Source organism: Sinocyclocheilus anshuiensis, unplaced genomic scaffold, assembly GCF_001515605.1.
Source record: "Sinocyclocheilus anshuiensis isolate Anshui unplaced genomic scaffold, SAMN03320099.WGS_v1.1 scaffold1844, whole genome shotgun sequence".
NCBI classification, from domain to species: Eukaryota; Metazoa; Chordata; class Actinopteri; order Cypriniformes; family Cyprinidae; genus Sinocyclocheilus; species Sinocyclocheilus anshuiensis.
This window is the reverse complement of record NW_015555830.1, coordinates 254,648-265,887: the sequence shown is the minus strand read 5'-3', so window position 1 is coordinate 265,887 and position 11,240 is coordinate 254,648. Positions and strand designations below refer to the sequence as shown.

At 34.8% G+C, this 11,240-nt stretch overlaps 1 protein-coding gene across 1 annotated transcript in view; it reads left to right on the top strand.

Moving 5' to 3' along the window:
* The window catches only part of LOC107675385 (FYVE, RhoGEF and PH domain-containing protein 6-like), a 23,920-nt gene that overhangs the window by 5,859 nt on the left and 6,821 nt on the right, over positions 1–11,240 (top strand). The window contains exons 3-16 of the mRNA XM_016469696.1: positions 914–1,013; positions 1,247–1,308; positions 1,392–1,422; positions 3,315–3,457; positions 4,768–4,924; positions 5,136–5,223; positions 7,889–7,939; positions 8,041–8,099; positions 8,203–8,274; positions 8,356–8,424; positions 9,390–9,473; positions 9,591–9,670; positions 10,131–10,233; positions 10,314–10,460. Coding sequence (XP_016325182.1) covers positions 914–1,013; positions 1,247–1,308; positions 1,392–1,422; positions 3,315–3,457; positions 4,768–4,924; positions 5,136–5,223; positions 7,889–7,939; positions 8,041–8,099; positions 8,203–8,274; positions 8,356–8,424; positions 9,390–9,473; positions 9,591–9,670; positions 10,131–10,233; positions 10,314–10,460 — 1,246 coding nt within the window. The remainder of the gene's footprint in view (positions 1–913; positions 1,014–1,246; positions 1,309–1,391; positions 1,423–3,314; positions 3,458–4,767; positions 4,925–5,135; positions 5,224–7,888; positions 7,940–8,040; positions 8,100–8,202; positions 8,275–8,355; positions 8,425–9,389; positions 9,474–9,590; positions 9,671–10,130; positions 10,234–10,313; positions 10,461–11,240) is intronic.

Genomic DNA, 11,240 nt, shown 5'->3' with positions numbered 1-11,240 from the left:
GGATGCTGCACACTGGTGGTGGATGAGGAGATACCCCCTGACAATGTAAAGCGCTTTGAGTGCCTAGAAAAGCGCTATTTAAATGTAATGAATTATTATTATTATTACTGGATAGCTGGCCAATCAGAGCACACCTCGCTTTTTCAGACGATGAGCTTTGTAAAAATCGACGCGTTTCAGAAAGGCGGGGCATAGAGGAGAAACAATAATGTACAGTATGTGGAAAATAATGTGTTTTTTGAACCTTAAACCACATAAACACATTTCATTACACCAAATACACAAAATAATGTTCTTTTTTGCAGCATCATATGACCCCTTTAAAAATATAGATGTTTACAGGCTGTACATAGAGATGGAGATTTGTAGTTAGTTTACAAGTATCATCATATTTACTAAATATTTTAGTAATATATTTAGTAAATTCATCAGCCAATAACCCATCTGATTTTAAAATAACCTAATTTGTAATTACATTTTCAAACGCATATCCACAATATCAATAACAAACATATTTTATTAAGACTAGACGTTAGCCAGGGCTAATTTGACAGACGCTCCACTTCGGTTTTTCTTGTTTACACTGCAGTAATTAGATACTTGCCGGCTAAAAGCACCAACAAAACTTTAGGTCGATACAAACGTTAAAATATATTTTTTTGGTTTATGTGACGCACCCATTCGACATGGAATTTGAAGAATGGCCGCAGCATTCTAAACAAGTGTTGCTGCATGATTTCACATTTGACCTACATCTGATTCACACTACAGATGCTGAGTCATTACTATTGACTCTTCTGCTTCTGTAGCTGTTACGACTGGAAGAAGGGACATTTGTTGATGTATTCATGGCAGCCCTTGAGTTCCTCTCACATGCCTTTGAGATCTGAGAGGCCTTTTGATTTCTTTTCAGAAATGTGTTGGAAGAAGTGCAGGAAGTGGATGATACGCATTCAGAAGAAGATGAAGGCAGCTCAGAAGACGAGGATAACACCGTCAATAAAGAAAAACAGGTACTGTATTCACATTTAGATGATATTGAGAAATGTTCTGAGCTCTTTATTAGAAATAACACTTCATTTATCCTAAAAAAACGAATGTTATATATTTATAGAAATATTGCAGCTCAGTATACACAAAGTATATAAACATTTTCTATATAATGTAACACTTTCGATACTTAGTCTGCTTATTTAATTAGAGCTAAATAGTTATTTTTGATGGTAACATTTTATTTTTTTTCTAGACTGAAGCGAAGAAGACCAAGGTTGCGCACATTGTTAATGAGATCTTGTCTTCTGAGAAAATGTAAGCCTGTTTTGTTCACATAAATACTTCTTTTTAATATTTTTAATATTTGTCTTTATTGTTCTCGTTGTATTTATTTCCAGATTTGTGAAAGTTCTGAAGCTCCTCCATGTAGTAAGTGTTCACTATGACTTTTTGAGCTAATTTAGATACGGTCACGTTATTGTAGGTAGGCCGTTACATAAAGTCCCATGCAAAGCCCTGCTTTTTCATGAAATGTGAGTAAATCAGTCACATGGGCTCTTTTCTAAATCTGCTTTTTTATGCTTCATCTGCTTCTTATACATAGTGTAATCAGACTTGCTTGCAGTCAGTGTTGGCCAGTAGCAGTGTGAATCTATTAGTTTCTCAGTATTTGTGTCACCATTTTTTAAAATCAAATAGCAATTTGGTAGCATCAAAGTAGCAAGCTGCTTTTTTCATTTAGCTTTTTGTTTAGTTTTATCGGTCTGACTGCTACACAACTGCTATAATGACAGTCATATCATACGTTTATATGAGCGCACTTTACTGTTTTGGATCAGTAAGAAGAAGATTTTTATTTTTAAAGAATTCAATCATTTTATTCAGGAACGACTTGATCAAAAGTGACAGTAAAAGCTTTACAAAAAAATGCTTTGAATAAATTTTCATATAATAAACTTACTATTCATCAAAGAACCGTGAAAAAAAAAATCATGGTTTTTATAAAAAGAATACGCAGCAAACGTGTTTTAACATGAGATGATAAGCAAATCAGCTTATTAGAATGATTTCTGAAGGATCATGTGACACTGAAGACTGACTCAGAAAGAATAAAGCAATAAGCACCAAGAAGGCTTCACGGGGCTTATTGCTTTTATAAAACGGTTATTCCATATACGCAGTACGGTTTCACTAAATAAAACAGAGCAAATAAAGTGTAATGATATTAATAAAAACATTAGTCTTCCACCAAACAACGTAGTTCCTCAGAAACAGTTGTGGTTGCAACAAAGTGGTTGCCAAGCAACAGACAAACGTAAACAAAGGTGTATGTTTGTAGTGTAATTTACAACAGCTTCGAACACGGCTCAACCAATCAGAATCAAGGACCGGAACTCTACGTTTTATAAAGTGAATTTATAACAGCTAAGAGGCGTTGCTTCGCGTCGTGCCTGAAACCCCCTTAGCTGTTATAAATTCGCTGTAAACCACGGCTTCACGGGGCTTATTGCTTTTATAAAACGATTATTCCATATACGCAGTACGGCTTCACAAAATAAAACAGAGCAAATAAAGTGTAATGATATAGCCTAAATAAAAACAGTATTCTTCCGCCAAACAATGTAGTTCCTCAGAAACAGTTGTGGTTGCTAAGCAACATGCAAATGTAAACAAAGGTGTATGTTTGTAGAGCAATTTACAACAGCTTCGAATGTGGCTCAGCCAATCAGAATCAAGGACCGGAACTATCCGTTTTATAAAATATATTTTAAAATATAAACATTTAATTCAAATAAAAAACTTTAGGAACATATGCATATATACACTCTAAGAAAAGTGTGTAAAAATAGGGCAAAATGTACTGTGTTAATATAAAGGAATTAATTATTCACGTTTTACCCATATTTTGAATGATGCATTTCATTGTGTTGCATTTTTAGAGTTAAAGGAAATGTCTGTAAGCTTGACGGATATTTACTTGCAGCAAATAAAACCAGTTTAGGCGTTGTTTTCGTAAAGGAAGAGTTCACCCTTATTTACTCACCTTCATGTCGTTCCAAACCCATATGAATTTCTTGCGTGAGGAGAACTAATATGGAAAATTCTGGCCATACAATAGGAAAAAAAGGGAACTGGGTCTGTCAGGCTATAGTTAATTGAGCCAATTTCAACTATTATGATATTTTTATTGCGTTAAGTTACAAAGACATAGGCCATTATCAGAGCTTTTGGTGTGACTGTTGGTAAAATGTCTTTGAATTAACATATAAAATAATGGATTTATTTTCTATAATGTAATATCGCTTCCTTTTACCCTGCAGGATTTTCGTGACGCGGCCTCCTGTCAGGCGGGGAAACCCGTAATCGACGAGCGAGTCTTGAACCAGATCTTGTGTTATTTGCCGCAGCTGTACGAGCTCAACTGTGACCTGTTGAGAGAGCTGGAGGAACGGGTTGCTCACTGGTAATGCAAACATCAACAAACCACGAGAAAGCAACAATCCTGCATACCTTCTTATTTATATTGAAACACTGGAAAGTCAGTAGCTACAGTGCATTTGTAGGTCTGTCACAATTACATGGAAAATGTCACTGTAGAACTATAGAAAAAGTTATGTTTGATACTTATGTAATTGCTAAGCTAGACAAAGAAATTTGCTTTAGTTGTGAGTGACATAAAATCCAGTTTAAAACAAATGTGTCGAGTTTTAGAAATGTAATCTTTGTACTAATGTTGGCTCATATTCAAGAAATTAGAAGAAAATATTCAAGATAAATTACATACCATATTCAAGAAAATATCTTATAAATATTTTATAAATATTAAATTTAATAAATGTGATGTGGTGTAAACATTAAAAAAACATTTTACATGTGTGCACATCGTAATCATAATTAAAAAAAAATAAATATCAAGGTAAAAAGTATTTTCGTTTATTTAAAAACAATTTCTACAGTAAATATCATGTTTAAAGTCGCACTACATTACATTTTACAACCTGAACTAATAAAAAATTAATTATTTAATTAAAAAAACTTTAAAAAATTAGGTTATACAAATTAAAACTGTCTTTATAGAACAGGTGTTTTAAGTCAATATATGTATGAATTTCTAAATAATTTAATAGATGGTATAAATTTAAACATCACGTCATTGACCCATATAATATTTGGGGTTAATTTTATCCAGCATTTTCTCCAAAAAGTGTCAGAAATCTAGATATGACTAGTCATTGAAATTTAACACTTCGAGAGTTTAATAATGTGAATATTTACAAATTAATATTCTATGTATGACTTTCTTCTGACACAAAATAAGACATTTTAAAGAATGTGCTAGTCGCTCCTTTCCATGCAGTTACAATGAAAGAGACTGCAGCTTTCAAGCTTCAAGAAGGAACCAAATGCGCAATAAAATATCACATAAATACTCGATATAAATCTTGCACTATTTTCCTAATTTCTAAAGGAATATCATAGCTTTGCATGAAAACATACTGAAATTCAACTCGTTATTTACTGTAAATCTTGACATCTTCACTGTTCTTTTGAGTCTTTTCAATGAATCAGATGACTCGAATTTTATGATTCTTTCACAAATTGAACTGATCAGTTTCTCGAAAAGAGCAACCAGCACATTCTTCTAAATATCTTCTTTTGTGTTCCAAGGATGAAAGAATGTCATGCGGGTTTTGGAACAACATGAGGGCAAATAAATTATACCAGAGAGTATTTTTATGTGAACTATTTATAGAAATTCCCTTGTTCAAACAGGAATGAGCATTGCAGTGTAGCGGACATATTTGTGAAGAAGGGCCCGTATCTTAAAATGTACTCCACTTATATTCGTGAGTTCGACAAGAATGTGGCCCTTCTAGAAGAGCAGTGCCGGAAAAACCCAGCGTTTGCCAAAGCCGTCCAAGAGTTTGAGGTAACAGAACCACTCCGACCTGTTTTGTCAGTTCATGTCAGACAGTAGTAACCTAGATGCTCTAGTGTGTGTGAATGGCAATCTTTGTAGTAATGTGAATAGTCTGTTGGGTTGTTTTGTTTTTTCTTTTTTTTTTTTACATTCTTAAAAACTCCCCTAAAATGCCCCTCTGGCCATCATCTGTCTTTCTCTTTCTCTCTCATTGATACAGAGCCATCCATGCTGTGCAAACCTGGCAGTGAAACATTACATGCTGAAACCCATCCAGAGAATTCCACAGTATCAGCTTCTCCTGACCAGTGAGGATTCACTTAGGAGTTCATGAAGAAAATGAGTGTTTTCCAATAAATAAAATACTGCCACAATGCTAGCGTGTTGCTAAGGTGTTTTGAGTGTTGCAGTGCAGTTGCTATTATGGTATTATGTATTATGGGTGGATGCCAGGGTGTTGCTAGGGTGTTCTAAATGGTTTTTGTTCATTGCAGTGCAGTTTAAGGGCCTTGGGTGATTGCTAGTTTTTAATAAAGGTGGCTTGGATGTTTTAGCACATTGCAGTACAGTAGGTGGTTGCCAGGGTGTTGCTATGCAATTGCTAAGGTGTTCTGAGTAGTTTTTTAACACATTACAGTTACCAGGGTATTGTGGGTGGTTACCAGGGTGTTGTTATGTGGTTGCTAAGGTGTTCTGAGTAGTTTTTTTAACACATTACAGTTACCAGGGTATTGTGGGTGGTTACCAGGGTGTTGCTATGTGGTTGCTAAGGTGTTCTGAGTAGTTTTTTTAACACATTACAGTTACCAGGGTATTGTGGGTGGTTACCAGGGTGTTGCTATGTGGTTGCTAAGGTGTTCTGAGTAGTTTTTTTAACACATTACAGTTACCAGGGTATTGTGGGTGGTTACCAGGGTGTTGCTATGTGGTTGCTAAGGTGTTCTGAGTAGTTTTTTTTTAATACATTATAGTTGCCAGGGTATTGTGGGTGGATGCCAGGGTGTTGCTAGGGTGTTCTAAATGGTTTTTGTTCATTGCAGTGCAGTGTCTAGGGCCTTGGGTGATTGCTAGTTTTTAATAAAGGTGGCTTGGATGTTTTAGCACATTGCAGTACAGTAGGTGGTTGCCAGGGTGTTGCTATGCAGTTGCTAAGGTGTGCTCTGAGTAGTTTTTTTAACACATTACAGTTACCAGGGCATTGTGGGTGGTTACCAGGGTGTTGCTATGTGGTTGCTAAGGTGTTCTGAGTAGTTTATTTTAACACATTACAGTTACCAGGGTATTGTGGGTGGATGCCAGGGTGTTGCTAGGTTTTCATAAAGTTGGCTTGGATGTTTTAACACATTACAGTTACCAGGGTATTGTGGGTGGTTACCAGGGTGTTGTTATGTGGTTGCTAAGGTGTTCTGAGTAGTTTTTTAACACATTACAGTTACCAGGGTATTGTGGGTGGATGCCAGGGTGTTGCTAGGTTTTCATAAAGTTGACTTGGATGTTTTAACACATTACAGTTACCAGGGTATTGTGGGTGTTGCTATGTGTTTGCTAAGGTGTTCTAAGTAGTTTTTGTTATTGTGGGTGGTTGCCAGTAGTGATGTGACATTTGAACTGAGGCATCGGAGCTTGTGTCGAGAATAAATGGGTGTGCCAGATGAAGCCCCGATTCGAAGCTTGTGTTATTAACATAGAAATCATGTGACCAATGTCAAACGAAGCTTCACTTTCTGTCCAGTCACGTGCGCAGTTCACTTTGCGTGTCGAAATGTTCGATCCTCCAGATCTTACTTTACAAATAGGCCTAAGTTTTAATTAGAACTTATTCAGTTACATTTTAGATACCCAGTCATACAAGTAATATGAAGAATACAAATTATTTCAGGAAAATTAAATATTTGTCATATGCAATTCATATGTGTACGTTATTCTTCTATTACATCATATTGATATTCGTACTGGTATTAAATTGCACAGTTTAATGGGTAAATTAATATATCAGACACAGAAATTCAACAAAAACAAACACACACTGTTAGGCTTTTATTTGTGCACGTAACTTGAATCGATCTATGGAATGTGTGGTGGATGCTTCGTCCTAAGTCCTTCGTTCTGTGTGGTTTCTAATGCATTACAGTTGCTAGGGTATTGTGGGTGGTTGCTAAGGTGATCTGTGTGTTTTAGCACTGTGTAGTTGCCAGGGTATAGCTAACATGTTCTAAATGGTTTCTGTTCATTGCAATGCAGTTTCTAGTGTGTTGGGTGGTTGCTAAGTTTTCATAAATGTGGCTTGGATGGTTTGAGCACATTGCCATAGAGTTGCTAGGGTAGGGCAGAGAGAGAATTTATTTCATATGCATGTGTGAGCTTGTGAATCAGATTGTGAATCAAAATTGTGAGCTTGTGAATCAGAATCGAATAAGGAAATCTGCATTGATGCTCGGCCATACTTTCACACACTTTCAGTGACCAGTAACATCCAAACATCTGAACACAAGAGCATTTGTTTTGTATATGTCAGTTATATGCATTAGTTTTACCACAGTAAACACCTAATCAGCTTCACAGAGAAAGCAGAAGTCTGAGCTGCATGTTCCTGCATGTTTTGTGTTGTGTAAGCAGTTCAGGCTTAATGCTGCAAAAATGTGAGCAATGTATGTAATAATGCAAATGCATTGATTACGTAAGTGTTTTTAAACAAAGGATTATTCTAGCTCTTCATACTTACATTAGTCAACTTTATGAAATTGTTAGAAACTAAAGGCACCGGTATCATGGAAACAATCTGCACTTGCAACACGTAGCTATACGTTTACTGAGAAAACAAAACAAAAAAGAGCTTATGAGTGGAAATGTGGTAAAAAATCAGCTAGTGAAATGGCTTAATGCCAACTTCTAATTGTTTATTATTCAAAGTGTTCGTTTTATATATTTATACATTTCAGATTTTTTATATACACCTTTATAATTTTTCTTTAGGTTATTTGAACAATCTAGATGAAGAATCGCCAGACTACAAAGATGCAGAAGGTGAAAATAAATGGTTTTGAAATCGTTTGTTAGTAGGCACACAGCAAATCTCAGTCTTCTATTACGTGATATATAAATAATATCTTTATATGTCTTTACAGCTGCCCTGATGATAGTAAAGGAGGTGGCTAATCATGCAAATGAAATCGTAAGACACGAGGTAATTCAGAATCCGTTTTTTAGTTTTTAAAAAATCTACACATACAATAGCTTATGCTTTTTTTGTAAAATCTTGAGGAATATGAAATGTGGTTTTCACGCAGGATAACTGCCAGAAGCTGTACGAGGTTCAGTGCCACCTCACTGGGCATCACGTGATCGTTCAGCCAGGACGGGTACGTTCACAAGCGTTAACTCCTGTTGAACTGTTTGTAACTGGAAATACTTTTGTAATATATTCATGTATGTTTTCTTAGGTTTTGTTAAAGGAAGGGATCTTGATGAAGCTCTCCAGGAAGGGGATGCAGCCTCGAATGTTATTCTTAGTAAGTGACAGCCGTCTCACTGCTCATTTGGTTTTATTAAACATGACATGAAACAATATTCACAATGTATCTTCTGTAATGAGACATAATTCATGGATGTTACATGTTAGGGTATGATATTATTGGTTAATAGATTTTTTCATGCCCTTGGTTATTTTTGCAAAATAAAATAAAACATTTTAATGTTGTATCATTTTGATACTATGTTGACTTTGGTTGGTTTTGTTGGATTTTTGGTTTAGTTTGTTGATTTTATGTTGACTTGTTGGTTTTGTTTGATTTTATTTATTTATTTATTTGACTTTTGTTGGGTTTGTTTGAGTTTGTTGTGTTTTTGGTTTTATTTGACTTAATGATTTTTATGTTGACTTTAGTTCATTTTGACTGTTGATATTATGTTTATTGTTTGTTTTGTTGTTTGTTGATTTTATGTTGACTTTCGTTGTTTGGTTTTATGTTTATTGTTTCTTTTTTATTTTATGTTGACTTGTTTGATTTTGTTTGTTTTTTTGTTGTTTGTTGATTTTTATGTTGACTTGTTGGTTTTGTTTGTTTGTTTTATTTGTTGGTTTTATGTCTTTTAATTTTGGTTATGTTGATTTTTTTATGTTTATTGTTTGGTTGTTTGTTGATGTTATGTCGGGTTTTGTTGTTTTATTTTATATTTATTGTTTGTTTTTTTTCATTTAATGTTGACTTGTTTGTTTAATGTTGAGTTTTGTTTGTTGATTTTATGGTAAATGTTTGTTGTTTTTATCTTGGCTTTTGTTTATTTATTTATTTATTTTTTTTGTTTGTTGTTTCTATGGTGACTTTTGTTAGTTTTGTTTTTGTAGATATGTTTTTATGTTTTTCCCTAATATTGAGCCTAAATTAAGTGACGTTTTCTGACTTAAAACCACCCTCACACATCCCTTTGTTTTTCTTGCTTGAGAAAAATGTATTTCTTATTTCTTTGTGAACAGTTAAATGATAGTCTTCTGTATACCACGCCAGTAGCAACGGGTAATTTCAAACTGAACAACATACTGTCATTGGCTGAGATGGAGGTGAGATTTTTATTGCTGAAGTTGTCACAGCTATTTTTTTTTTCCATTTTAAACATATTTTTGCATATTTACACACATTTCAAAATGTCATATTTTCTATTACTGTATTATCCTCAGGTCAGTAAACCTAGTCAGGAGGGGTATCAAAATGAGCTAAACATTGAGAGTGTTGAACGATCTTTTATTCTGTCTGCCAGGTGAGAATCTTTCCATGAAATGGCAAAATATTAAGTATGTAGGATGTGGTGCTCATTTTTGTCCTATTTAATAATTAGTCCTTAAAGGGATAGTTCACCCCAAAATTAAAATGGTCATAATTTTCTGAGCCTCATCGCTCCAAACCTACATGACTGACTGTCTTCAGGGGAAAATTAAACTAATTTTATATATATTTAATCGTCTTTGCCTGTACAGTGAAACTTGAAAGTCATTAGTGTCCAAAACATCATTGTATGGACAAAAAAACAGACATATCAAAATCAAATATCTTCTATTCCACAGAAGAAAGTTATACAAATTATATCAGGGTGAATAAATTTGGGGTCCAAATTCTTATTATTCATCATTGACATTTATTTCATGCACCGTAACATGAAATCCATACAACTGAATGTGTATGTTTCTGATTGATACACTCTCGTGGTTTTATCCTCAAAGCTCTGCTGCATGTCGAGATGAGTGGCTTCAGGCCATTTCCACCGCAATCGACGATTACACCAAGAAAGAGACCACCTTCACCTCAGTCAGAAACCCTGAGATGGTAAACTGACTGATTGAAATGACCTGCATCATCATAATGCTTCACGTGCCCAATTTTGTTGTCAACTTGCAATATTTCAGGCAACCCAAGATGTTCCAGACAGCGGGGCCCAGCTGGGATCCAAAGCCCCGATATGGATCCCGGACCTGAGGGCCACTATGTGCATGATCTGCACCTGTGAGTTCACCCTCACCTGGAGACGCCACCATTGCAGATCCTGTGGGAAGGTGAGAAGATTTCCCTTAACAAAGACCCCATTCACACCTGATATTAACACTATTATCATATATTAACAAGAATCATAAACTTTTGTTGGTCACAGAGCTTATTTTCTGCAATTATCCGAAAGGCAATGGAAAATCCCATTAACTTTTTGTTGAGGGAAACGGTGATGCTAACTTTCAGGTTAGCAATGCCGGCGTTGACAAAAATGACATCACTGCGGCCCTCTATACACTGTACAATAACGTTAGCAACATGCTAATACATATTAAATAACACATATTACATGGTAAAACATGCTACCAACAGAAACAAAAACATGCATTAACATGCAAAAACCTGCTAACAAGATCTAGAAACAAGCTAAAACATGTATGCTGAAAACGTGCTTAAACACATGTTAGGTAATGGTAACAACTTCAAGAAACATGCTAGCAACAAGCTAGCCAAAAAGTGTTAACCCTTAACTATAGGTTAAAACATGCTAAAAGCATGCTAGTAATACTTAGCTACATGCTGGAACATGAAATTCTGTCTATCTATCTATCTATCTATCTATCTATCTATCTATCTATCTATCATCTGTCTATCATCTATATATCTATCTATCTATCATCTGTCTATCTATCTATCTATCTATCTATCTATCTATCTATCTATCTATCATCTGTCTATCATCTATCTATCTATCTATCATCTATCTATCTATCTATCTATCTATCATCTGTCTGTCTATCTATCTATCTATCTATCGATCTATCTATCTATCTATCTATCATCTGTCT